The sequence below is a fragment of the Pneumocystis jirovecii genome, assembly GCF_001477535.1.
Source record: "Pneumocystis jirovecii RU7 chromosome Unknown supercont1.16, whole genome shotgun sequence".
Classification (NCBI taxonomy): domain Eukaryota; kingdom Fungi; phylum Ascomycota; class Pneumocystomycetes; order Pneumocystales; family Pneumocystaceae; genus Pneumocystis; species Pneumocystis jirovecii.
In genome coordinates this window covers 150,337-175,770 of record NW_017264790.1, presented here as the reverse complement: position 1 = coordinate 175,770, position 25,434 = coordinate 150,337, and the positions used below count along the sequence as shown (strand labels likewise).

The 25,434-nt window shown below is 28.5% G+C and overlaps 14 protein-coding genes across 14 annotated transcripts; 6 read left to right on the top strand and 8 right to left on the bottom strand.

The window, feature by feature from the left end:
* Positions 1-98: 98 nt before the first annotated feature.
* T551_03343 (alanine-tRNA ligase) lies at positions 99-3,484 on the top strand (the record flags this gene model as incomplete). The annotated part of the gene is made up of 12 exons (XM_018375606.1): positions 99-131; positions 181-375; positions 428-455; positions 501-523; positions 576-606; positions 649-873; positions 921-1,465; positions 1,512-1,914; positions 1,959-2,755; positions 2,800-3,225; positions 3,268-3,361; positions 3,405-3,484. 12 exons carry the CDS (start codon positions 99-101, stop codon positions 3,482-3,484), a joined length of 2,880 nt encoding a protein of 959 aa, XP_018228212.1.
* Positions 3,485-3,883: 399 nt separating this feature from the next.
* Positions 3,884-5,103, bottom strand: T551_03342 (uncharacterized protein; the record flags this gene model as incomplete). Its single annotated transcript, XM_018375605.1, has 3 exons — positions 3,884-4,203; positions 4,254-4,875; positions 4,984-5,103. 3 exons carry the CDS (start codon positions 5,101-5,103, stop codon positions 3,884-3,886), a joined length of 1,062 nt encoding a protein of 353 aa, XP_018228211.1.
* A 405-nt stretch (positions 5,104-5,508) lies between these two features.
* On the bottom strand, positions 5,509-7,138 carry T551_03341 (beclin 1; the record flags this gene model as incomplete). The annotated part of the gene is made up of 6 exons (XM_018375604.1): positions 5,509-5,656; positions 5,699-5,929; positions 5,980-6,112; positions 6,153-6,441; positions 6,484-6,989; positions 7,039-7,138. The coding sequence occupies 6 exons, from the start codon at positions 7,136-7,138 to the stop codon at positions 5,509-5,511; spliced, it is 1,407 nt and encodes a 468-aa protein (XP_018228210.1).
* Positions 7,139-7,288: 150 nt separating this feature from the next.
* On the top strand, positions 7,289-8,385 carry T551_03340 (uncharacterized protein; the record flags this gene model as incomplete). Its single annotated transcript, XM_018375603.1, has 6 exons — positions 7,289-7,450; positions 7,500-7,591; positions 7,633-7,779; positions 7,822-8,201; positions 8,244-8,315; positions 8,360-8,385. 6 exons carry the CDS (start codon positions 7,289-7,291, stop codon positions 8,383-8,385), a joined length of 879 nt encoding a protein of 292 aa, XP_018228209.1.
* Positions 8,386-8,738: 353 nt separating this feature from the next.
* Positions 8,739-9,895, bottom strand: T551_03339 (tRNA-dihydrouridine(20) synthase (NAD(+)); the record flags this gene model as incomplete). The annotated part of the gene is made up of 5 exons (XM_018375602.1): positions 8,739-8,891; positions 8,935-9,399; positions 9,442-9,639; positions 9,689-9,802; positions 9,845-9,895. 5 exons carry the CDS (start codon positions 9,893-9,895, stop codon positions 8,739-8,741), a joined length of 981 nt encoding a protein of 326 aa, XP_018228208.1.
* A 389-nt stretch (positions 9,896-10,284) lies between these two features.
* T551_03338 (inorganic pyrophosphatase) lies at positions 10,285-11,590 on the top strand (the record flags this gene model as incomplete). Its single annotated transcript, XM_018375601.1, has 10 exons — positions 10,285-10,342; positions 10,407-10,604; positions 10,646-10,674; positions 10,716-10,729; positions 10,788-10,800; positions 10,849-11,062; positions 11,104-11,165; positions 11,215-11,366; positions 11,408-11,513; positions 11,564-11,590. 10 exons carry the CDS (start codon positions 10,285-10,287, stop codon positions 11,588-11,590), a joined length of 873 nt encoding a protein of 290 aa, XP_018228207.1.
* A 521-nt stretch (positions 11,591-12,111) lies between these two features.
* T551_03337 (uncharacterized protein) lies at positions 12,112-13,257 on the bottom strand (the record flags this gene model as incomplete). Its single annotated transcript, XM_018375600.1, has 4 exons — positions 12,112-12,351; positions 12,394-12,634; positions 12,688-12,877; positions 12,924-13,257. The coding sequence occupies 4 exons, from the start codon at positions 13,255-13,257 to the stop codon at positions 12,112-12,114; spliced, it is 1,005 nt and encodes a 334-aa protein (XP_018228206.1).
* Positions 13,258-13,454: 197 nt separating this feature from the next.
* Positions 13,455-14,854, bottom strand: T551_03336 (uncharacterized protein; the record flags this gene model as incomplete). The annotated part of the gene is made up of 5 exons (XM_018375599.1): positions 13,455-14,078; positions 14,127-14,507; positions 14,552-14,662; positions 14,712-14,771; positions 14,816-14,854. 5 exons carry the CDS (start codon positions 14,852-14,854, stop codon positions 13,455-13,457), a joined length of 1,215 nt encoding a protein of 404 aa, XP_018228205.1.
* A 113-nt stretch (positions 14,855-14,967) lies between these two features.
* On the top strand, positions 14,968-15,356 carry T551_03335 (uncharacterized protein; the record flags this gene model as incomplete). The annotated part of the gene is made up of 4 exons (XM_018375598.1): positions 14,968-14,980; positions 15,045-15,104; positions 15,148-15,252; positions 15,301-15,356. 4 exons carry the CDS (start codon positions 14,968-14,970, stop codon positions 15,354-15,356), a joined length of 234 nt encoding a protein of 77 aa, XP_018228204.1.
* Positions 15,357-15,531: 175 nt separating this feature from the next.
* Positions 15,532-17,533, bottom strand: T551_03334 (uncharacterized protein; the record flags this gene model as incomplete). Its single annotated transcript, XM_018375597.1, has 6 exons — positions 15,532-16,029; positions 16,074-16,517; positions 16,563-17,064; positions 17,117-17,293; positions 17,341-17,354; positions 17,405-17,533. The coding sequence occupies 6 exons, from the start codon at positions 17,531-17,533 to the stop codon at positions 15,532-15,534; spliced, it is 1,764 nt and encodes a 587-aa protein (XP_018228203.1).
* A 360-nt stretch (positions 17,534-17,893) lies between these two features.
* On the bottom strand, positions 17,894-19,294 carry T551_03333 (uncharacterized protein; the record flags this gene model as incomplete). The annotated part of the gene is made up of 6 exons (XM_018375596.1): positions 17,894-18,157; positions 18,203-18,559; positions 18,604-18,829; positions 18,875-18,972; positions 19,029-19,127; positions 19,172-19,294. 6 exons carry the CDS (start codon positions 19,292-19,294, stop codon positions 17,945-17,947), a joined length of 1,116 nt encoding a protein of 371 aa, XP_018228202.1. The 3' UTR covers positions 17,894-17,944.
* A 471-nt stretch (positions 19,295-19,765) lies between these two features.
* On the bottom strand, positions 19,766-20,353 carry T551_03332 (cyclin-dependent kinase regulatory subunit; the record flags this gene model as incomplete). Its single annotated transcript, XM_018375595.1, has 5 exons — positions 19,766-19,829; positions 19,873-19,931; positions 20,015-20,132; positions 20,190-20,216; positions 20,256-20,353. The coding sequence occupies 5 exons, from the start codon at positions 20,351-20,353 to the stop codon at positions 19,766-19,768; spliced, it is 366 nt and encodes a 121-aa protein (XP_018228201.1).
* Positions 20,354-20,795: 442 nt separating this feature from the next.
* T551_03331 (uncharacterized protein) lies at positions 20,796-23,054 on the top strand (the record flags this gene model as incomplete). The annotated part of the gene is made up of 11 exons (XM_018375594.1): positions 20,796-20,873; positions 20,926-21,002; positions 21,054-21,096; positions 21,154-21,213; positions 21,263-21,543; positions 21,588-21,690; positions 21,747-21,947; positions 21,996-22,383; positions 22,429-22,841; positions 22,900-22,959; positions 23,013-23,054. The coding sequence occupies 11 exons, from the start codon at positions 20,796-20,798 to the stop codon at positions 23,052-23,054; spliced, it is 1,746 nt and encodes a 581-aa protein (XP_018228200.1).
* A 9-nt stretch (positions 23,055-23,063) lies between these two features.
* Positions 23,064-25,329, top strand: T551_03330 (rDNA-binding RNA polymerase I transcriptional factor; the record flags this gene model as incomplete). The annotated part of the gene is made up of 4 exons (XM_018375593.1): positions 23,064-23,565; positions 23,667-23,938; positions 23,989-24,809; positions 24,845-25,329. 4 exons carry the CDS (start codon positions 23,064-23,066, stop codon positions 25,257-25,259), a joined length of 2,010 nt encoding a protein of 669 aa, XP_018228199.1. The 3' UTR covers positions 25,260-25,329.
* Positions 25,330-25,434: the final 105 nt, after the last annotated feature.

Sequence of the window (25,434 nt, the reverse complement as noted above, 5' to 3'; positions counted from 1 at the left end):
ATATTGTATTTTATCTAAATTTACGTTTTTTTTGTTAAAATTTTGCTTATATCGTCGAAAATTTTAAAAGTAGAGGGTTTAAAACAAGGCAAAAAAAGATGAAGAATGCTTTGAAATGGCCTAGTCATAAAGTAGTTTATGTCTATTTATTAAAAGTTATATTTTTTTCTGAAAAAATAGGTTAGAGAAACATTTATATCGTATTTTAAAGAACGAGATCATACATTTGTTCCAAGTGCTTCTGTAGTGCCATATAATGATCCTACGCTTCTTTTTACGAATGCTGGCATGAATCAGTACAAGTCTATTTTTCTTGGGACGGTGGATCCATATAGTCCTCTTGGAAAATTAAAAAGAGCAGTTAATTCTCAAAAAGTACTTATTTTTTTAAATATTTTAGACATTTCATATCTAACTACTTTGTAAGGTTATTAGAGCTGGTGGGAAACATAATGGTATATTTTTTATTTTTACACTTTTTTTTTAAAACTTATAAATAGATCTTGATGATGTAGGGAAAGATGTAAGTTGATTATTATATATATCGAAAGTTTTTCTTTTTAATATTTTCTGAGAGTTATCATCATACGTTTTTTGAAATGTTGGGTATGGTGGTATAAAATGGTTTTACAAATGCTAATATTTAAGGAAATTGGTCTTTTGGAGATTATTTTAAAAAAGAAGCCATTGCTTATTCATGGGATTTATTAACAAGAATTTACGAATTACCTAAAAATTGTTTGTATGTTACGTATTTTCAAGGTGATGAAGAGAATGAAATACTTCCTGATTTGGAAACAAGAGACCTTTGGATAGCCATAGGTGTTGATCAAAATCATATTTTACCTGGTTCAAAAAAGGATAATTTTTGGGGTATGTAAAAAATAAATAAATGACTTAGTTCTTATATAAATATAAAGAGATGGGAGATATAGGGCCTTGTGGACCCTGTACAGAAATTCATTATGATAGAATTGGTGGAAGAAATGCCACTAATCTTGTTAACAAAGATGATCCTGATGTAATAGAAATATGGAATAATGTCTTTATTCAATATAATCGTGAAAAAAATGGAAAATTAGTACCATTGCCTAGTAAACATGTAGATACAGGGATGGGTTTTGAACGTCTTGTATCAATTCTTCAAAATAAATCATCGAATTATGATACTGATATATTTTATCCTCTGCTTAAAAAAGTGCACGAAATTACTGGAATAAGACCTTATCAAGGAAAATTTGGAGATGAAGATATTGACGGTATTGATACCGCATATCGCGTAGTTGTAGATCATGTAAGAACTTTAATGTTTTCAATATGTGATGGATGTATACCAAATAATGATGGGAGGGGTTATGTTTTAAGAAGGATTTTAAGGCGTGGTGCTAGATATGCTCGGAAAAAATTTAATTATCCTATTGGGAACTTTTTTTCTTCACTTGCACCTACATTAATTAATCAAATGGTAATATTAGTATTTAATTAGATTTTAAAATTTAATAAATATTTAGGTGCATGCATTTCCTGAATTGGAAAAGGGTTATAGTATATTAGATATTTTAGATATGGAAGAGGCATCTTTTGCAAAAACTCTTGATCGAGGTGAAAAAATGTTTGATAAATATCTTCAAAATGCTATAGTGAAAAATACAAAAGTTTTGCCTGGAAAAGATGTTTGGAGTTTATATGAAACATATGGCTTTCCTATAGATTTAATAGATCTAATAGCTAAAGAAAAAGGCATGGAGATTGATCAAAAAGGTTTTAAAGATACTGAAATTAGATCGAAAGAAATAAGTCGAAAATCCCGTGGTAATAATTTAGAAAGTTTAAAAACTATGGAGATAAATGCTCATGATTTTGTTAAGCTTCAAACAATGAATGTTTCCCACACTGATGACTCTTTTAAATATAGTTTGTATACATTCTATATTTGAATTGTTGTTAATAATGTTTAGATTCTGGAACTATTAATTCAAAGGTTAAAGCTATTTTTTATAATAAATTATTTATAAATTCTACTGAAAATATTAAACAAGGAGAACAAATAATAATTATTTTAGATAAAACTAATTTTTATGGTGAAGAGGGGGGTCAAGAAGGTGATGTTGGTAAATTAGTTCTTGAAGGAAAAGCAGAATTTTTTGTTGAAGATACTCAAATAAATGCTGGTTATGTTTTGCATATAGGATATATGAAATATGGTTATTTTGAATTAAACGATGAAATAATTTGTGAATATGAAGATATTGGGAGGAGAAAACCTATAAAGAATAATCATACAGCAACTCATTTACTTAACTTTTCTTTAAGAAAAATTCTTGGTGACGATGTTCATCAAAAAGGATCTTTAGTTTCATCTGAAAAATTAAGATTTGATTTTTCGTATAATTTTCGAATTTCTATATCTGATTTAGCTAAAATTGAAGATATGTGCAATGATTATATATCAAAGGATTTTACAGTTTATTCTAAAGAAATTAATCTTGATTTAGCCTATAAAATATTTGGAGTTCGTGCTATGTTTGGAGAAACTTATCCTGATCCTGTTCGTGTTTTGTCTGTTGGTGTTGATTTAAATGAAGTTATAAAATCACCTACTTTATCAAAATGGAAAGATTATAGTATTGAATTTTGTGGTGGAACTCATGTATCTAAAACATCAGATATTAAAAATTTCATAATTGTTGAAGAAGGCTCTATTTCAAAAGGAATTAGAAGAATTGTTGCTTTGACAGGTCATGAAGCTAACTCTGTAAGATTTAGTTCTAATATTACTTATAAACTAATTATAATAAGGCATTGAGATCTACACATGATTTTTCAGAAAGGTTAGCTTGTTTAAAATCAATGCCAGCTGGTCCTGAAAAAATACAGCGTTCTAAATTAATGACAGCAGAGTTAGATTGTATTGCAATATCTATTATAGAAAAGTTTAAATTTCGTGAAACATTATCTCAAATTCAAAAAGAAATTTTAGAATTAGAAAAGAATAAAAGAAAAGAAGAGGAAAGGAGAGTAGTTGATTTTATAAAAACATATTTTTCTGAAAATCCAAATGAGACATATTTAGTAGTTAATATTCCTAATATATCTCCGAATATGAAAGTTTTATCAAATGCTATTAGTTATGTTAAAACAAATGAAAAAGATAAAAGTGTTTATCTATTTGCAACTGATCAAAATCAGAGTAAGAATATTGCTCATATATGTTATGTTTCGAAGGTATAATTACATATTTTTTAGAAAATATTTTTAAGATCATAGTCTGCTCTTGTGAAAGTTAATGGTCAAGAATGGGCTAATACAGTTACTACGATACTTGGTGGTAAGAGTGGTGGAAAGATAGATAGCGCTCAAGGTGAAATAGTTAGTAATCAATTCATAATTATTGATTTGTGAAGGAATAGGAACAAATATTGAAAAAATAGACGAGGCTGTAACGGCTGCTATTGCATATATTAAAAAAAGACTAAATATTTGAGAGACGGTTTTTAGTAATATAATTATATATATTCATCAATAAACTTTAAAATGATCTTATTTTAACTAAATTAAGGCTAAATTATGTTTTAAACTACAAACACAAGTTTTATAGATTAATGTTACAGTATATGCTATATAGAATCCAAAAAGTATGCTAATTGTTTAAACCAGAAATAACATAAACTATAGCCTGCTTATGAAAAATAACTAAATATTTAAATGGAAAAAGGAGTATTATCTGCGAGAGCTAAATAATTTTAATGGTTGTTATAGTGTAGAATATTTTAGACTAGACTTTAAGTGAGAGCCTAAGAAGAATTGAGATTTAAAAATATAAAAGAACTGATTTTTGAATTTAATAAAGTAAATAAGTTATATTGTATATTTCAATATTTAGTTAGATAAAAGAATGATTCCTTCTAAATAATGAGCTTCTATAAGTTCCTCTAGATAAAGAGTTTCTTGTGTTTGTTTCTCTATATAGACTGTTCCCATAGTTACTGTTAGAAATTCTATATTGTTCGTAATGTTGAGGCTCGAAAGTAGAAAAGTATACCACAGGTGGACGATGTCGATGATGATTATAAATTTGGGCATCACGAAAAGGTTCTATACTTCTGCTTGTATTTTCTGTGTCTGCATTTGTAGGTGTTTTAGGAATATAAAAATCGTATTTACAAAGAGGGCACATAGCACGTCTTGTAGTAAACCATGGTACTAGAATTCATAATTAGAAATTATATAGCTTGAAAAAAAGAACTATATACCAATGCATGAAGAATGATATATATGGCCACATGTAAGCACTCTTACTTCATCTTCACCTTCAAAAACATCGAGACATATAGCACATGTATCATCATAGGACGAATTACTGGATGAATTGATTGATGAAACCTCTTCATGTTTATTCTCATTTACATACTTATCTTCATGTTTACTTTGTTCATCTGGAATATATATACTAACATCGTTATTTTCAATATTAGAAGATTCTCTAAGAGTATTTGAAAGGGGATCCATATAAGAATCTGGAACACAAGTATTTATATTTTTTTCTGCAGGATCATTATTACAGAGAGCATCAGAATCAAGTAACTCTTGTTGAAGCTTGTGCTCATCGAATATATCAGGAGCATTAGCTGAATTGTTAACAGCTACAGTATCGACTAATTCCTGCTCTTTCGATTCTTCCTTTGTTTTTGTTTTATGAAAACGCTGTTTTTCGTGTTTATGTTGTGATTGCCATACTTTATAAAGAATTGATGGAAATTGTTGGTCTGCTTCCCCTTGTGTCATCAATTTTTTTTGACAATTTTGACTCTGAGGTGCAACTCTTTCTATTTCAATTGTTTCTGGTCGATTAACATTAGAATATCTATAACAATACTTGATGCCAATGATAACCCTAAATTTATTAGAACATCTAATGATTATTTTATGCGTATATCAAGCATGCCATAAATTGCAAAATAAAATCCCAAAGCCCAAAGCTACAAAAAATAGCAATATATTGCCATTCCATCCCGTGTTTGTAAATGCCGGTAAATTTGATGTATTTGGCAAAGTAGGGCCGTGAGGCATTAAACCTTCTGTATGAGTTGTTGAATCACTCATATCTATCCCCTTTTTATGTATTTTACTATTTCTTTTTTTATTTAAATACTTTTTAAAAGTTTAATTATGAATATCCTTAAAAACCTCTTAACTCCTATTTTTTCTAAAAAACATATTGATTAGTATACTATTATGAAACCACTATTATGCAAATTACTTCTTTATGACACGTTTTATATTACTTTCTAGACATAAATTTTAAAAAAACTACACTGAGAGCTTTTTGCAGCTCTTTACCAGCCGCCACAGCGTTCAAAAGCTTGCACGATAGACAAAGAATATATAGATACATCAACATCATGATGTAAATTTAAAATAATATATAAATACATGAAAAAAGCATGAATAAGATTGATAGATGTCTATGGAATGATCAGCACGGCTTTTTAGTATAAACATTGAAAACTATGAATGGATTTTAGGAGGGCCTTGAGTAATGTAAGCAAGCAAATATTTGGTGTTAGTAAGAAGATATTTAAGTGCACGTGTCCATTTTTCATCTTGGTTAAAAGATATGCAGATACTAGAGTCACCAATCTTATCTTTATGGATTCTGGTAATGATAAGAAAAAAGAGATATATCAATCCATTTTACCTATATGGAAGAATAAATTGTGGATCAAGAGCTTCAAGATAGTCCCCTAATTGTTTTAAGCATTTCAGAAAACAGATCATAGCAGTATCAAATTTTCGGTGAGTGAAAAACTTTGTGATAGGTAAATCGTCTGAACTATGTAATTCAAATTCGGTGATTTTTGGTAAAGAATTCGCTTGAAATTCAAGTCTTTCAATTTTCGAAGTAGATCCTAAAGGATGTAATTTATATCTTATTAAGAAACTTTTAGGATAAAAAAATAAATGTATAAATGTAATTACCCGGTAAATTCGAAATTTAGTTTAATTGCAATTGAGTGAAGTAACTGTAAGACTAATCCCCATGCTGCATTAATTTCATCCCATTCTACTGTATAAGAAGGTAGGCGACCAAATCTTAAATCATTAATTGTACCTATTTAATATTAATTTTTTGAATTGATGTGTTTATGTACCAAATTGTCCATTATGACTAATACAAAATACATCATTATAAACATTCGTTTTTCTCAATTCTTCAAATAGCTTTACATTATAATCATACTGCAAATTAATTGCATCTCTTTCATTTTGAAATTCTTCAAGTTTACGTAGAAACTTATTTCTTTCTTTCCAGAACATCTCTTCTTCATTATTTAAAGCTAATGATTCTTTTTCAAGTCTTTTTATCTCTTCTTCAATATTTTTCCGCTCTTTTTTAAGTTGATCAATAGTTTTAACTGCAGTGGCCTCTTTTTTTAAATTCTGAAAAAGTTATTTTTTTATTGTAAAATATAAAATAATTACATTTTGTATTTCTAGTTCTATTTTCTCTATTTCACTATCATCAAGAATTTCATCGTCAATATGTTTTAAAAGTTCAATATATGCATCTCTTTCTTTTTTTGAATAATGAAGGTGCCTGGACATAGTGTCAATTAATGTTTCTGCACATTCTATACACATAGGATGGTTAACATCCGAAATAGATGATATAGTATTAAAAAGATGTTCGAGCATTTGCTGTTTATCTGATAACGTTTCTTGACTTTCTGACTGATCATTTGAAGAAGTAATTGTTGGTGAATGTGAGCCTACTGTATCAAAGAAAATTTCAGACTCGACTTTTGAAGTATTACTATTGCTTTTTTTATGAGATAGTGAATGTAAAAATGAACAATTTTTCTCTGTATTTTTCGTTAATGTCTCCATTGACTGAATAACTGCTTGATAATAAATTTTTCTAGATTTCGGGAAAAGTAATGGAATTGATTCTAACTCTTCACTATCATCTCTGGAGCCCTCCAAAGATGCTTTTAATTGTCAATTATTTAATTAAAATTTCCATTTCTAATATTTTACTTAGAAGTAAATTATATGTAGCTGTGTTTATATCTTTTAAATGATGAAAATGAAGAGGACTTCTGCACTGTTGGCAAACAGATACCATAGAACATGTCATTTTTTGTTAATATATTAGGTAGAAAGCTTTTCTTTTCTTAATAATAAAGCGTTGTTGAACTATTATTTTTTGATAAACTATCTGTATTCTCAGGCCTTCAACGTTGAACGTTTAAAATTAATGATTTTTATGGAAAAATAAACTAATAAGATGGATTTTAAGAATGAATTACGTAGTATAAAAAAGTGCTATTGGGAAGTTGTAGATTTAATCCAAAAACTTGGAAGAATTTCAGAGTTTTCAGGAGAAAATCTAGAGAAATTAGGATTAGAAATTCGAGTAAAGTTAAAACAGACGGAGGCTATGCTTGAGGTTAGTTTTAGTAGTTTTTCATTATTAAAAAGTGATTGTTTTGATTTAGAAACTTTTTGTTATGTTAGAGGATCTTGAAGATGAAGAAATAAAAGCAGAATATTTGGAAATATGTAATAAATTAAAAGATGATTTAAAAATGTAAGAATATTTTTTGTAATTTTTTTCTCATATTTCTTTAGATCTAGGCAAGATTTCCGAAAAGCTTTATTAAAGTTGAATCAGAACATGCATTTAAAAAATCAAAAGGATCGGGAGCAATTATTAGGAGATGCAAAAGAACGAGCAACTATATTACAAAAAAGGACAAAAGATATGAAAGAATCTTCGTAAATTATTTTTCTTTTTTTACTTCTTTTAAATGTTTTTAGATATGGAGATAGAGCAGTAAATGCTTCATCAAATGTTTTATCTGCACTCATAGAGCTTCACCAATTGATGGAATCTGAAATGTCACGATCAGCAGTAACTTTAGAAGAGCTTGAATCATCATCTAATACTCTTCAATCTTTACAAGAAAATTATTTAACATTTGGTACATTACTTACAAAATCACGAAAACTTCTTTCAGAACTTGAATATGCAAATAAATTTGATAGATTTTTAATTATTTTCTCTCTAATATTCTTTCTTCTTGTAGTTGGATGGATCATATATAAAAGGCTTTTACGTCATTTAATTCATACCATATTTTGGATATTTTTTGTCAAATTAAGAGATTTCAGTAAAAAAGTAATTATAAAAATATATTGTAGGATATATTTACATAATATATTAATATTAATTATAATAGACGGATCCTTAGAAAATTATAATGTTGATTCTTTAAAATTCAGTACATCTAATCAAAAGAATCTTGTAAATAGTATGAATAATCTTATTTTATTTTTAAATTATTGAGAACAATAGGTACGTTTTTGCATGATGAAATTTAATATTTATATTTACACTGTATTCATTTTTTTGTATATTATATAATTTTATAATATTGTTTTTTTAGATAATTATTTTAATCTTTTTAATTATATATTTGTAATTCTTATTTTACTTTTTTGACTTTTGAATGATGTTTTTAATGTTATATTTTTTAAATTTTAATATTAATATAAAATATATATATTAAATTTTAAAATTATCTAAAATATTAATTCTCTTAAAAATGACTTCAAATATATATAAATTTTAGATTTGCAATACTAATACATATTTATACAAAATTTACAATAGATAAATAAATTTAAATAAATTTAAAATATACATTTTTTTATTAAATAAAGATATTTTTGTCTTATATATTTAATTCGAGAATCTTTGACATTTCAGAAAATGATTTTGCATTTCGAAAAGCTTGATATATAGTTTTTCGAGGAATTGATTTGTCATCAAGGATATGTGAAATACAAAATTTAGTATTCGAAAATGAATTATCAAATTCTATCGCCTATTTATATTAAAAATAAATAATAGCAAAATTAAAAACACACTATACGCAGCCATTCTTGCGCTACCTCTAAAGGAGGAAGAAGACCTTCACTCCTAAAACAACTAAGATTCTTTTGTGCAGCGCGAGCTATCATAGCACCATCAGTATTCCATTCTTTTATAACATGTAATCCGTCTTTTTTATTTATAATATCACCATTTGCAATACAAGCAACTCCTTTTTCTCTGCAAACTTTTGATATCATTTTTAACTGATCTCTTATAGCTTTTTCTTTATTTCTCATAGAAACTGTCCGACAGTGAACTGTTAATCCTATAATTCCTGTTTTACATAATCTTCTAACCATAGTTTCCGTTTCTTCTATATTTTCGAGTATTCTAATCTTAGCACTAATTCCAATATTGAAAGGAATACCAATATTTTGAACCAAAGCAACTAATATACCTTCTAAGCGATCAACATTTTTCAATAAAGCAGCGCCCATCCCACTATGAACAGAAAAATGCTTAAAAATAAGTAAAATATTAAAAATCAGACTAAGAAAAACCTTTGGACATCCACAGTTAAGGTCTATTGCTGCAACATCACCTGCTATTACTCGTGCTGCTCTAACTGCAAGCTCTGGATCTGATGATCCAAGTTGAAAAACTAATCGAGATTTCTCTATAGGATGAATTCTATATAAAACTGTATTACTTTTTGGTTTCACGAAATCAATACAATTGATCTTGTCTGTTTTTGTTCCCTTTAAATCATTTTTTGTATTGTATATATCTAATCTTACCATTTATCACACGTTTACATATTTCTCCATGAATAAGAGCTTTATCAACCACTTCTGGTCCCCAAACAAGATCCGCTCCATATTTTAATGCTAATAATCGTGTAGGAAGCTCCCCAATCCTTACCTTTCATGTGTTACTTATTATCCGTCAAGATATATAATTTACCATAGGCGCAAGTACTATTTTCCCATGATAATCAACAATCTTTGAACACATTACATAGGATATTACAAAAAATCATAATAATTCTCTTAAAAATGTTTTAATGTCTTTTTTAATAAATATTAATAATTCTTTTAACTTTTAAATTTTGATTTAAATAATATATTTAAAAAAACAAAAAAAAGATTCTCTAAAGTAAAAGAATTTACTTTCTTAATTAAAAATACTCTTTTCTTCTTTAAAAATTACAAAAAATACTCTTTTATAGATTTTTTTCTTACTCATTTTTTGATTGTCGTTAATTTAATGTTTTCTTAGTAATACGTTATTTATAACATTCAAGATTTTTCTTAAGCAAATTAATAACTTTTATCAATAAAAAATTGCTTTATTTAAGAATTATTTATAGAAAAATCAACAGTAAATGTTATTTTTTCTCTAAAATGAGTAGTCCTTCAGCTCAATATACTGTACGTCATGTGGGTATACCTAATACATTAGGTAAAATTTTTATGAAAAAAAAGAAACAAATTTAAGGAGATTAAAAAAACTAATTAACATATAGATTATAGAGCATTCATTGAAAAGAACGGAGAAATAGTCTCTCCGTTTCATGATATTCCTTTGTACGCTAATGCAGAAAAAACTGTATTAAATATGATCGTAGAAGTACCTCGTTGGACTAATGCAAAAATGGAGATATCTAAAGAAGAGTTAATGAATCCTATTAAGCAGGACTCTAAAAAGGACAGATTACGTTACGGTAAATTTATTAGTTAGTGAAAAAGCTATTTAGATAGATAGTGAGAAACTGTTTTCCTCATCATGGATATGTAAGTTCTAATATGTTTTCTATTTTTCTAAATTATTTTAGATATGGAATTATGGGTAATTTTAAAAGTGATGCTATTTGTATGGTTTTGTTGACTGTTAATTTGTTAAATAGGGCGTTCCCTCAGGTTTGACTTTTTTATTATTAAATGAACGTATTTTTATATCAACATCAGACGTGGGAGGATCCAAGTGTTATAAATTCTGAAACAAAAGCGAAGGGAGATAACGATCCTCTTGATGTTTGTGAAATAGGAGAAACAGTAGGCTATATTGGTCAAGTAAAACAAGTCAAGGTTCTCGGTGCTATGGCACTTATAGATGAAGGAGAAACAGATTGGAAAATTATTGTTATTGATGTAAATGACCCATTAGCTCCAAGGCTCAATGGTATTAGATTTTATAGTAAAAAAACACTTATTTATTTTTAGATGTGGAAGATATTGAACGTCATCTTCCAGGTCTTATTCGTGCTACGAATGAATGGTTTCGTGTATGTTTAATTTATTTCTAGGGAATAAAATTTATGATTCATAATACAGATTTATAAAATCCCGGATGGAAAACCTGAAAATAATTTTGCTTTTTCCGGGGAATGTAAAAATAAAAAATATGCTTCTGAAATTATTCGTGAATGTCTAGAATCATGGGATCGCCTTATATCTGGGAAATCTGATTCAGGATCTATCAATTGGTAAATATATATAGAATTTTAATAATTTTTAATTATATTAGTACGAATACTACAATTTCGTATTCTCCTTTTTATTCAAATGAATTGATAAATATTCCTTTTGGGGAGAATCATCAGCCTGCACCTAGAGATCCTTCTATTGATAAAGTATATTTTTAATAAATATTAAATTATAATTTTTCTGATGTTATAATTAGTGGTTTTTTATTTCAGGAGGAATATAGTTTTTAGAAAATTGAATAGTAAATGTTTTTTTTATATATATTTTATATTTACTTTTATTATTATTGAAAATTTTTTGTTTGAATTTCAATAATTTTTTATATTAAATATTTTTATTTTTAAGAATAATTAAAAATATTTTAGATTATAAATTATATGAAAATTCTCTTTTTTTATTTTTATTGAAATTTAATTTTATCAACAAAACTTTAAAAGATTAAAGTTTATTTTATAATTAAAATACTTAAATAAAAAATAACATAAAATTTAATCAAACTATAGCCCAATATTATAAACATGTAAACGGAATATGTCTAATTAAATATTTAATTAAATATTTAATTTAATATTAATAATAAATATCAGATGAATTTTGTATTATAAAAACACTTTTATAAAAAAATACATAATTAATACAATATCAAAATTAGATAAATATCTTTTTTATACGTTAATATAATTATAAATACACTTTTTACATAATAATATAATTATTAAAATTATTTCAAAATATTCTTAAAAATCAAATTAAAACAGATTCACAAAGAAGACATTTCATCTCATATTCTTTTAAAGTACTTCTGCTCTTTGCTAACAAAGGCTGGTTTTCTTTATTAATAAGTTCAATATCATTGGGTGCTCCACTTTTAATTAAATTTTTACGAAGACATTCATCATGTAGCCAATTTTTGCAATTATAACAAGCATATAATATTTTATCAGGATTATGGTATTTTTTACACTTGCAAAGAGCAGTTAAACGCTAATGAAATTAGTAGTATTTCGAATAATCTCATAAATTTACTGTAAGCTTAGGATTTGTTGAATCTCCCCCAAATCGTTGTCTCCAATAAAATTCAGGTATATCATCAAGTGTATCTAATGATAATTTATTTTCCGTATTTTCACTTTTTTCATTTTCGTCATTAAACTCAAATTCTTTTTCTTCATCCCAATACTTGACAATAACTTTGCTTGAAATCGTATTTGCTGCTATAATTTCATGATAATCAGATTCTATCAATTCCATTTCTCCATGATAATACCTAAAACCCAAATCAATAAAGTTTTTTTAATCTAAATAAAAACCTAAACTTACTTTCGTCCTTCAGGAAGTTCTTCAGGTTTATAATACCATTGACACATAACCCATACATTTTGACCATTTTCTGCACGAATTTCAAGTAATTTAGCAATCCAAAACCGACTGAAATCAAAATTATCGGATAATTTTTCCTCAGAATTATTTATAAATACATAGTCTCCAACATAAAACTTCTCATCTTGTACTGTAAAAAATATTAATATATATATATATATATACAGAATAAAAACATTTTAAGCTCTTATACTTATTCATTTTAAACCATCCTGCAGGTCTCCAATTAGGCCCTATAGCAAAACTTGTTTGATTTTCTTTTGTAATTAAACTCTGCTTTTCCTCCTCCTGAGAAGCTGCTTTCTTTTGATCTTTTGAATATTTTAAATATTTTGTATTAGACTTAAATACATCTCCTTTATCAATGTCTTGCTCTACTGTATTCTCATATGTAGGATTCATTAAATCAAACTTTCTTTTTTTATTTTGAATATCTATAGAAATATCTTCTATTTTATCTGTAAACTTTTCATCCGGATTCAAAAAAAGTCCTAGGGATTCAGATATCATTTTTTTAAAGAAACAATTAAAAACTATTACAAATTGTATATTTCTTACTTTTTGTATTTATTAATTTACTAGAAATTTAACAAAAGTCGAGAAGAGTAATGTGCTTATAAATTATATGTATATATTTAAAATAAAATATTTATAAAAAAAACATAGTAATAATAACTATTAATTAATAAAAGGGCATTGGCATGTTTTTAGGTTTGTTCTATTTTTTGCTCAAGTTCTTTAACCATATTTTCAATTTCTTTCATGTTAGATTGAATAGTATCTTTTGATTCTTTAATAACAAATTCAATTCGTTCAAGAGCTTCTTTTAATTCAACAAGCTCCTTTTGAATAATATATTGACGTTCAGTACAATCTTTAAGACCAGTTGTTACAGTAGCAGCATCAGCATGAATCGTACGTAATGCTTTTAATCGATCCAATAAGTTTGGGAGAATTGGAGAAATGCTTTCAATAGTTTCCAAACTGGAATATAAAGCGTCTATTTTCTGTTCCTGAAGTATTGAGGTTGATTCATTTGTTTCAGGATCCATTTTTGATTTTTTTTCAGATAATATTTCCATTTCTGTTACCAAATCTTTTACTTTTTTTGTAATTGAATCAATATAATTTTGACTTGACGTCAACAATGTTATCTTTTTACTTAAATGAGAAAGGGTTGGCAAAATAGGTGCTTTTAACATATATGAATACATATTATTAATGCCTAATGACTTTTCTAATGATGTTAACCGACTCTCTAAATCTGATATATCGGATTCCTTATGCTTCCCTTTAGACATAGGATTGTAGTTAAATGTATACTTCAATGACTAAGCGATTAAAAATTAGAAATTATTTTTCCTTTTTCCTCAAAAAACCTGATTTGCCAAAGAATCATCCGTTTTTGCCGCAACATTTTTCTCCTCATCGGTTAAAGGCCCAAGGGAATTAAATTCTTCAAGCCTTTTTGCAAGAATTGCAATTGCACTCTTATTTGTCTTATTCTGAAGCTCTGAAGTTTGAAAATCCAACTCATTTAAATCAGCAAAACTCTTATTCAATGACGGATCCTTCATAGAACCATCTTTTAATTTTTTAGAATTCAACTCCTCTCTAACCTCTTCTAATTCCCGCTTCAAACGTGCTAACTTTTCCTCCACTGTCTCTTCAATCACCCCATAATTATGAAAATTCTTTGTTACATATGATTTTCCACTTTTTTGTCCAATTCTTCCAGAAAAATCTTTTAAAGACATATACTTGTCAATAAAAAGTACATTCAAAATAAAATATCCATACCAACTTCTTCTGCATTGACTTGTTCCTTTAAAAACCTATTTTTCGCCATATCCAAGTTCAATTTATCACTGCTAATATCTTCATTCACCATCTCTTCTTCAGCTGATAATGAATACTACATAATAAAAATTAGAATATCCTATTCATATCTTTCTTTTTCCTACTGATTGTGCCAATGGTTCCTCCGTAAAATCAGGTGTTTCATAAACATCTTTCCCAGTATCCTGAACTTATTTAAACACCAGGAAAAAACAAAATATCTACTTACAAGGCCAGGCAATGTTGAATATTTCGTTTTTAGGGCCATTTCTTCAGCCAAATGCTTGCTTTTGCTCACTTTCGTCCGTTAAACTTTTTGCGTTGTATAAATGCTCGATTGACTTTAACGAACAGTAGACTTTTTGAAATTCTAAAACCCGTATGTTTGGTCTCGGTAAATTATTTTATAGTGATTTTTAAATATATAAGCAAATTTTTATGTGTCTAAAGAGTTATAGTATCACTTCTTTTGGTAAATGCAATTGCAGTTCTTTCAGAAGACCGATTTCTTGCAAAAAGTAAAAATCTGTTAATATGAATTTATACTGAAAATTAAAACAGTTGGCTTTCACGGAAAAATAGATTATGGATTTGAAAATAACTCTATGTCGTCAGTTAAATTTAAAATAATCAATTTAATGAATGCAGTACGAACACTTATGAGGAGTAAGTTTAGTATGATTATGTAGAATACAAAGCAGTTAACAAACATAGTACCATTAATTGTCATTAATACATTGGTAATGATATATCTCTTGACATTAGGATAAACTATTGAAAAATGTATGAATAATGCAGAAATATAATACTAAATAATACTGTTAAGAAATATACAAAGTTCTTAAAACGATACTTTTCAATATCTTTATACAACATAGATTTTGTAAAAACTTCTCCTTATTATGTATATCTTTGCTAAAAAACTTTTTTTTTAAAAAAATCAATTTATCGCGTAAATACATTTTCCTTTTTTTCCATATTTCCTAGTTTGACAGAACTTTCCTTAAAGCCATTATTCTTCAAACACATGCTAATATCAGGCAAAAAAGGCTGATAAAGAGGATCATATACATTTCCTAATAATGATCTTTTGTTTGAATTAAGAGGTTGCTCTGTAGAAAACACTGGTTCGAGTGGCTGAAGTAGTTGAAGAGGAGCTTGAACTTCAGGCTTAGTAAGTAATGATGCTAAACCAGTATTTATTTTATCTGGTAAAACTGAATTCATAATTGCAGGTCCAAAAGTTTGTTCATGAAAATTTGGAAAACTAAATGCAAGTTCAGCAGCATGTTGTTGTTTTAAAGTTCCGGAAAGTGTCTTCACATCAAAAGAATTAGATCCATCTTGTGAATCCACATTAACTGTTTGATAAAAAAGAACATAAGCAGTTGCTTCTCCAGGGAAATCACCAAAAAATCGTCGAACAAACAAATCGTTAACGGGCTAACAATGTTAAAAAAGTTTGAAATGGAATAAAAAAATCTTACTTCTACACGTTCATCATCAAATAAAGTCCAACCTGATTCTGTTTTAATCACAGAAACATAATGTCCATGACATGGTCCACTGCCAAGATGGACTACAACAGCATAAAGTTCATAAAGGCGATCAGAATCATTTACATCATTTGCAATATTTGATAACCTCAAGTGGTAAGGGTATACAACTGTATGAAAAAGCTTAAAAAATTTATAATCTCCATTTTCTTCAGCACATTTAAATCGTTTCAAATGTAAAGTTAATATTTCTGGAAGACGTTTTATTTTCACACATTTTTCAGCTTCCTGTAGATTTCCACAAAAGTCACAATGAAATTTATTTTTCTCACAAAGCATCTCTGGGGCAAAGAAAGCATTAAGACATGACGTAACGGACGTATTTTTGCTAACGTCAATAGAAAGATCAAGAAAAGATTCGTCACGAGAAGTAATCTTCCAATAATAAGTATTTATGTATAAATATTATATAAAACGTACATTTCCACAAGTAAGACACTGAGTCTTACTAGTGAGTAAACCTTCAAAAATTGAATGGACCCATTTTGCAGAAACATATTGAGCACTTTTATCATTAGATATAAAGTTACTATTTGTATTGATATTTGATTTATCATATTCTTCTATAGATTCAAGTATAGAGTTTAATAAATAATTAAAAAACTCATGAGCATCCTGATGTAAGTTACTACGAAAATGTTCATTTTCACGACGCAAAACTTCAATAAATCTAGTTGGGGAACATATTCCATCCTTAACATGAGATTGAATAATAGTGGCAAAAATGTCTCTAACACAAGTAAATAGAGATTCTTTCATTCCATATCTGGAACAATAAGATGAATCAACATTCACATTAAATTTTTCTGTAAGAAGCCTTTTTTTATATGTTTCAATATTATTAGAAGATAAAGTTTCATCTATTGAGGAACCATTATTTTTATGAAATGGCATACCAAAGAGTGTTGAGGAAAAGCGTGTCCTATTTACACAAATGAATATAATTGAGTAGTCTCCATAAAATAGAAACATACGAAGTAATAAAAGGTAAATTTAAAGATGTAAAAGATTTCTCTGAACGTACAGCAGAATAATCTGAAGTTTTCGCACTTGATGGAACAGGAAACAGACTAATAGGTTCAGGATACCGGACCACAGCATAACGAAAGGGTTTTGAATAGTATAGGATTTGAAGTATCGAATTTACATAACTATTTAACTAAACCTCAAAATCATATAACTAATAAGGAGAAAATACCATGTATTTCCAAACTAATAAAAACATCATTAGCATTAATATATTAAAAAATAGAATACCTCACGTTTTCAAAGCCAAAAAGTTTATCATTACCATCAGAAGAAATAAGACATGTTTCAAAAGAACATTTTTGAGAAGATACTGTCCCTGATTGTGACCCTCGAGTATTCTCAATCCACTTAAACAACATCATTTGAAATGATGCTTGTATTTTATTAGTATCTAAAAAAAAATTTCTAGTCCTTAGTATGTCAATATTCCATTAATTATATAAATAAGCCGCTTAAAATTAGAGAAAAGATGTGTTAGAAGATAGAAAACAAAACGTATTTATCAAAAAAAATATCAAAAAAAAATAATTTACACTTTAATCAAGAAATAATTAAAAATCAACATTGAATCGGTTAAAAGTTTGAAATACCATAAAATCTCGATTGTCTAAAAATATTAAAAAAATAAAAAAAATAGAAAAGACAAAACTTTATTAAGATAAAAAAGATACAATGTATAAGATTGAATTTGTGTTTATCGACTGTTTATCTAAATTTAATTTTGCGTTAATAGTTGAAAAAATGCTAACGTATTATGTTCAACTAGCTTCTAATTAAATATAAAATGAACGATAAACAATAGCTAAGATAGCAATAATCAATGTAAGAAATAATAAAAATATTGCGGTTATAGATTCTTTTTTTTTACAAATATCTATCACTTGAAGTCGTGAATCCGCACTTGCTGTTAAAATCAACGTTTTTTTTGGATTAATAGCTAATGCTGTAATTGGAAGTCCATGTATCCTAGACCTTTTCTGTAGTATCTGTAGAATAAAGATTAAAATTAGAAAATAATATTTTTTTTTTACTCTTAAAGTATATATATCAATAATAATGATAGAGAGATCAGCACATGCAATTACTGCAGAAGAATTCGTAGGTATTACTTCCATACATGTGACTGCTGATGATGTTTTATGTAAAGGGCGTGAGTTTACCTGAGTCCAAATTTTCTTTTCAAAATAGATATCGTTTTCAGTAACAAAATTAGCCTTCCAAAGTTGTATAAGAGGAGCTTGTCCCTGTATATGAATCGCAGTAATTAATGAATTCTCATCAATCCATCTCACAGTTCGGAATGTCCCTTCTTTTAAAACTTGACTATTAGTATGTCGTTTTGTTGATAACGTTAATGTATATAATTTTGATGATGAAATATAAACTAACTATTACATAATTAGTAATAAATCACTCATTAACATCTATTTACTTTGCTATCATTTGGAGAAAAATCCAAATCTATAACCATTGGCTCAACAGACATAACAGAAATTATAGGTTTTAACGAGGGATATTTTAATATAGTAAAATAACCATTAGCAGAAGCAATAGCTAAAAGGGTCTTAGAGTGATTTAATCGTGTAATTCTCTGATAACTATCCCAGTTATCGTTTGATAATTGTGGAAATATAGAAACACTTTTTGAAATAGTCATTCTAAACAATTTTAATCTTTTCTCATAAAATCTAAAAAGAAAATACGTCTTTTTCTCTTGATTATATTGAAGAAAATGAAGATGACGATTTTTCCCATTCAATAACTTTTTATTTAATTCATTAATACCCGCTATGATAGTTTTCTTTATCGAAACATTAATAACTTTCAAAATCACTTATCTATTAAATTAAAACCTACATTTGATGGATCAATTGCAAAAGACATTGGAACATCCTCTAATTGTAACATATAAATTGCTTCTAGCTCAAAAATGCCCTTTGTTAAAGAATAAACTCGCTTATTTTATGTCAATATAACTTTTTAAAAAATATTTTCAATACAAATTGATTAGAAACACCAGAGCTAGCACTTCCTCCACCACCAGAAACAACTACCTGCGTTTCTGAAAGAAATCCAAGAGCATATGCTGGAATTTCAACAATAATTGTTTGAACTAATTTCATTTTTATTTCAAAATTGTATTTTGTCAGAAATGGACTTATAATTAAATCAAACTGTCTTAAAGAAATGCTTATTCTAAATATACGTACTAAAAAAGTAAATTTATTACGTTTTTCTGTATTTTATTCAGTCTTTGTACAATCATCGTTTTTCCGTATGTCTCGTACTTGACGTGTAAGACAAATTTTAAAATAAAAAAACATGTTTTACATAAAAAAGCAACAATCTGTATTACTTTTTAATTAAAAACAACAACTACATTATCCCTTATACCTTGTTTTTTTATAGAACAAAAGGGAAAAATTTGTGAAAAGTAAAAAATAATTTATAAAATTTTATTAAAAGAATGATAAAAATAGTATATGCAAGAGATAATAAACGAAAAAAATAAAAGAAACACAAAAATATCTAAACCGTTAGAGAAATATCTAATTCTTAATCGTAAATTTTAATTGTAAAAAAACAGATAACTTCTATGCAGTTACTTGTTTTTGTGTAACCTGCTGAGCAGATTTCGCTTGATGATCACACTCTCTCCTAAAAGAAGTCAATTTCTAACATATTACGTGCATACTCATACTTGAATAAGAGAATATGTGGCTCAGGAACATGAATTTCATAATGTTGCCATCCGAGACTCTAAAAACGCGTTAGAAAAGATAAACACTATTTAAAATGTATTGCTTCAACACAAAAATATCAAAGCACATAACCATACATACCTGTGTAATTCCCAATCCACGCCATTCTTCTTCATGCAAGATTTTCAATGTGCCCGTTTCCTGATTAAAATAGTCTTTTGGAATAACTTTAAGCATAGATTTTGGCAAAATAACGTGTCTATCAATAAAATGCATATCAATACACAAAAATCCTTCAAAAATAACTCTATCTTACCTATATTCATGTGTATCATCAGAATATCTATGTTCGTTAATTATTTCTCAAAAATTATTAATTTACCTTGTTGAATAATGAATATTCTCAATAAATTCTTCAAGACGGCTTCGTTCTGCCTCTGTAAGGTAGCGAATTGGTCTCTTCTTCAGTGATTCGTGCATTATCTCTTTTCTATTATTTGATATTTCGTTTGGTTTTTTAAGGCAACTGGAGTATTCGCAACACCATATACGCGTTTTTATAGGTGAAAAGAAATACAACAAGAATAATATTTTTTAAATAAAATGAATAGAATTAAACTAATTTAAATGAAAAAACATTTTTTTATGTAATTTCTATCTATGAAAAATTACTTTTCTAAAATATATAAAAGCTTTTTTTAATAAGTAACATCGTTAAGACGTTGGTTTAAGACGTTAATAACTTGAATAGCTTCGCGTTATAAGAGGTTAAATAAAGACTTTATATGCATTAATTTGTGAGAAAATCGTTTTAAAAATAGAAAAAATAAGTTTTAATGCTTTGAAAGATTTTTTGTGGCTTTTTCAGTGCTTTTTTGCGGTGTTTAAGTATTTTATAAGTATAGACAAACGAATAAAATAAATGGAAGAAAAACGTAAATCAGAAGGGTTTTTAGGAGAGAATGTACATGATTTAAGGTTTCGGAAACGTTCAAGGATGGTTTACTTTTTTTCTTTCAAAAAAAGACATTAGTGATTAATTTTTTATACAGAATACACGTAGCACAGAAGATGTGCTTGAGGATGGTCAAAGACTTGTAAAAGCAGTATTGGAAGCAAAGGATGAAACGTACGTGTTTTTTATTTTACTTAGTTTGAGAAATTAAAATATTATTTTTAGAGGTAGACTTATATCAGAAAATTTTATACGACTACCCAGCAAGGTAACTATATATTGATGCTAATAATGTATCTCAATAGCTGATTGTAAATGTTTTTAGAAACTTTACCCTGATTATTATGAATTAATCAAAAAGCCAATTGCGTTAGATATGATTAAAGTAAGAAATCTATAAAAAAACTAAATATAGCTTATTTTTTTTAAAAAAGGAAAAACTTAAAAAAGGAGATTATGTATCTACAGATGATATACGTGAAGACTTTTTGCAAATGTGTAATAATGCAAAACGATACAATGTTACAGAAAGCCAAATTTATCAAGATGCGCAACAAATTGGAAAAATAATTAAATTATGGGGAGATGAAATGCCCTCTTCTAATAAAATAGAGGAAACGAAAAGACTCAAAATAGTTCATAAAAGTTCTCAAAAGAATGTGACAGAACTAGCACAAGAAATATTATTAGAGTTAAAAACTATGAAAGATTCATCGTTGTGCCTTTCTATTTCAAAAAAAAAAAGACTAATATTTTTAGTGGAAGAGCATATTCTGATATTTTTCTTGAAATTCCTAATAAAAAAGAATACCCTGAATATTATCAAATTATACAAAAACCCATGTCTTTTAATATCGTGGAGGTTCTATTCATACATGGAATTAGTGTTAATAACTAATAAATACTAATTTTTTATAGAAAAAGATAAAAAAAGATCAGTATTCAAGGTTACTTGATTTTGAAAATGACATAAAGCTTATTTTTATGAATGCAATGGTTTTTAATGAAGATGGGAGTCAAATTTCAAACGATGCAAAAACATTGCTTAAATTTTTTCAGAAAAAAATGTCTAAAAAGAAGGAGTCATTAGACCAATCTGAAGATTCGGAACATTCTCCTGTATGTTTTTTTTATATAAAAAACAATGTTAATTAATTTTAAATACAGTTAAAGCTAAAACTTAATATTTCTCAGTCTTCTGCACCTAAAATACGTCTTTCAATTGGATCTAAATCTTCAACACCAACTGATACATCAGAGACACCTAAGTCTATTATTCGATTACCGATATCTCCGCAAGCAAAAAATTCACTTAAAACTGAAGAAATTGAGTCTGCTACACCTAAAACAAAACCAATTGCTCCTCCTCAACCTGTACGTTCAGTTCCTTTAGCACCGATTCCAAAATTAGCTGCAGCACCTATTTCTTCAATACCTCAATCTCCTGTTCATCTTTCAAAATATGCACAACAAGAAGTTATATCGGTAACATCTCCATCTTCACGTCCTCCCCGATCAGCAACTGATCCATGTTGGAAATGGAGTGATGCAAAAAGTATTAATCAATCTTACTGTTTAAATAATTATACTAATTGATAAGATGTTTCAGATCCATTAATTTCACTTATTACACTTTATACGCCGCCATTTCTTGAAATTTCTTCACCTTACCAGATCCAACTTCCATCCTTATCTTTCCCTTTTAGGGTCTCGACAATTATCCTTCCAACAGCTTATCATACACTTTTGGTTACACCTACTTTATCTTCATCGCTTTTATCAAAACAATACCATTTTGCATTGGCGATTAATGGCTTGAAAATTGCACCAAATATTTCATCAAATATGCTATTATCTCGCAGATCGGATTCATTTTTTCCAAAAAATACTTATGAAGTTAAACTTGGAAAAGGTGTCAATGCAATCGAATGTGTTCTAACTATCCCTAGTAAATCAGGTCCTCGGAATTCTTCTTCAGTTGAATTGTCTGAGAAGGAACGTGTCGTCATTTTTGTCTTTTTATACAATTAATTTTGATTTATCCATATCTTTAATTGATAATTACTTTAAGTCTCCTTGGTGTAACGATAAAATTTTATCTCGAAGTTTAAAAGAAAAAAAAACGAAAAAAGTTTTAATATACTGAAAATTTTAATACTTTTTTTAAATTTTCGTTTTTTATAGGTTTTTTCTTCAGCATTGATTGTTTTTGCATGTTTTATATGATTTTTTTTTATGGTTTCAGTGATCGCACCACCTTTTGCATCAACGCAACAAATACTCTCTTCTTCAGAAACAGCATCTTTAGAGAAACGTGAAGTATATGAACAATGTATATCGTCTACAGGTGGGCGTTTTAGAGAAATGTCTTTTTCTCAGGACTCAGAATCCACACAAAACACAGTTCATACATATATTGTTAATGCATTGGAAACCCGAGGAAAAGGTCATGGGACGCCGTATGAAGACCTTCGGAGACAGTTTTCCTGTGATCCAATGTCAGAAGGAGCACCGTCTTCTGTACAATTAAAGCTACTATTGCTTTCTTTGATCCATGTTGCATCTAAGTTAGATTCAAAACACCATGATCTTATCAAAGATGTATTGAAAACATATTGGGTTAAGAGGGATGACGAGTTTGTTTCTGTTTATATACAATTTTTGGGTACTATTGCAAGTGCACATTCAGGTTATATTCCATTGATTATTCAAATGTTGGTTCAGTCAATAACATTAGGTAAGTCTCTTTCAATTTTCAGCGTATACTTTTCATTTTTTTATATCCTTTCTTCCCTTTTTCTTAATTTTTTTCTTTAAACTCTTTAACTCAAGTTTTAGATCTGGACTCTGAAGAATCTTTCAGTGAAATACTCATCACAACTAATCTTATTTATGACCGTATACATCTTGCTTTGAAATATATATTAGATTTAGTTCCAGTATCTTATACATTTCTCTTTTCCATATTGGTAACCGAGTTTCCACACAAAAGCTACAAAACATCCCATCAAGTTACTTATCTTAAAAATTTATTGAGAATTCTTGAATATGCGCCAGTTGTATCTGGTCAGGTTCTTGCACTTATCATAGACAAGATTATACAAATAGATGTAAGTGTCAATTTTAATGTGTATGTTTTTGTCTTTTAATATATCTTAAGGTTGAAATACAAATAGAGCTTGATGACTTAGACGAAGAAGTAGATGAAGTAGTAGGGATTATGACAAATGAAACCGGCAGTAATCATCAAGATAAATTCTCGTCTTTCTGTGAAGATGACAATATCAATACAGAAAACGATGATAACGACGAACCAAAAGATTTGTCCGAAAATCAGTTTTATTATCAAGCAATAGAGCACATCAGAGATATGGTTAATAAATTAGATTGCATGTTAACAGCTTTATTTGATTATCTAGCAACTATATTTACACAATCGAAAGAATCCGATTGTAAATCGGAATCTTTAATGGACATTACATTTGAACATCTTCTTCACGCATTCGATTCAGTTATTCTCCATACGTTTCGCTCACGCTACACGCAATTCGTATTGTTTTGGGCCTCTCAAACAAATGAAAAATATATCAACATGTTTTTGGGATTAGTTTTGGAAAGAACTTTGGATATTTCTAGGTCTCCTGTTTCTCGGTCTATATCCTGTGCATATGTAGCGAGCTTTGTTGCCCGTGCCACTCATCTCAGTAGAGATATGGCAAGAAATACAGTCAACACGCTTTGCAGATGGATGAACCTCTTTCTCGATGACTGGGAAAACACCGACGACTCCTCCAACATCTTTCTCAAGAAATTTGGCACCTTTTACTCCGTCGTCCAGTCCATTCTTTACATCTTTTGTTTTCGTTGGCGAGACCTCGCCAACGACGATCCACAGGAACATAGCTCCCCCTGGCTTAAGAGTCTTTTTGTTCTCCAAAGGGCTATTGCATCCAGGCTCAATCCTCTTATGGTATTGTCCCTGTATTTTTCTCTCATTTTTTCGCTTATCTTTCCAGTACTGTTCTTCCAATATCGTTTCCCAGTTCACCGCAATCGCGCACCAGCTTGGTTTCGTCTATTGCTACCCAATGGTTGAGCAAAACAAGCGTCTTGCAAACATCTACTCGGCATTCCATCTCTCTTTCGACGGCACCGATTCTCTCCCTCTACGTATCGAAGACTATTTTCCCTTCGATCCGTACCATCTTAAGCTCAGCCGCCACTTCATCGACCCCATCTACAACGAGTGGGTCCCTCCCGCGCCCCCCGACGGCCTTTCCGACAATGCCTCGTCCGACTCTGGTACAGACCTTCCATAGCAAACAGCGTCTTTGTTCCTTGTGTTTCCGCGTGTTCCCCTGTATATTTCCTGTCCTTTGTCCTCACCTCCCATCGCTGCTCAGCAGCTCCCCAGTGCGCAGCCTAACCTAGCGGCACTTCCCTAAGGCATCCATCTGCGTTGTCATGGCAATCTCCTTTCCCAATAAGGTACCCCTAACCCTAACCCTAATTCACAAATGCATACAGACATAGGGTTAGGGATACCTTATTTGAAAAATTAGGGTTAGGGGTACTCGATCAGGAATATAAGGGTTAGGGTTAGGGG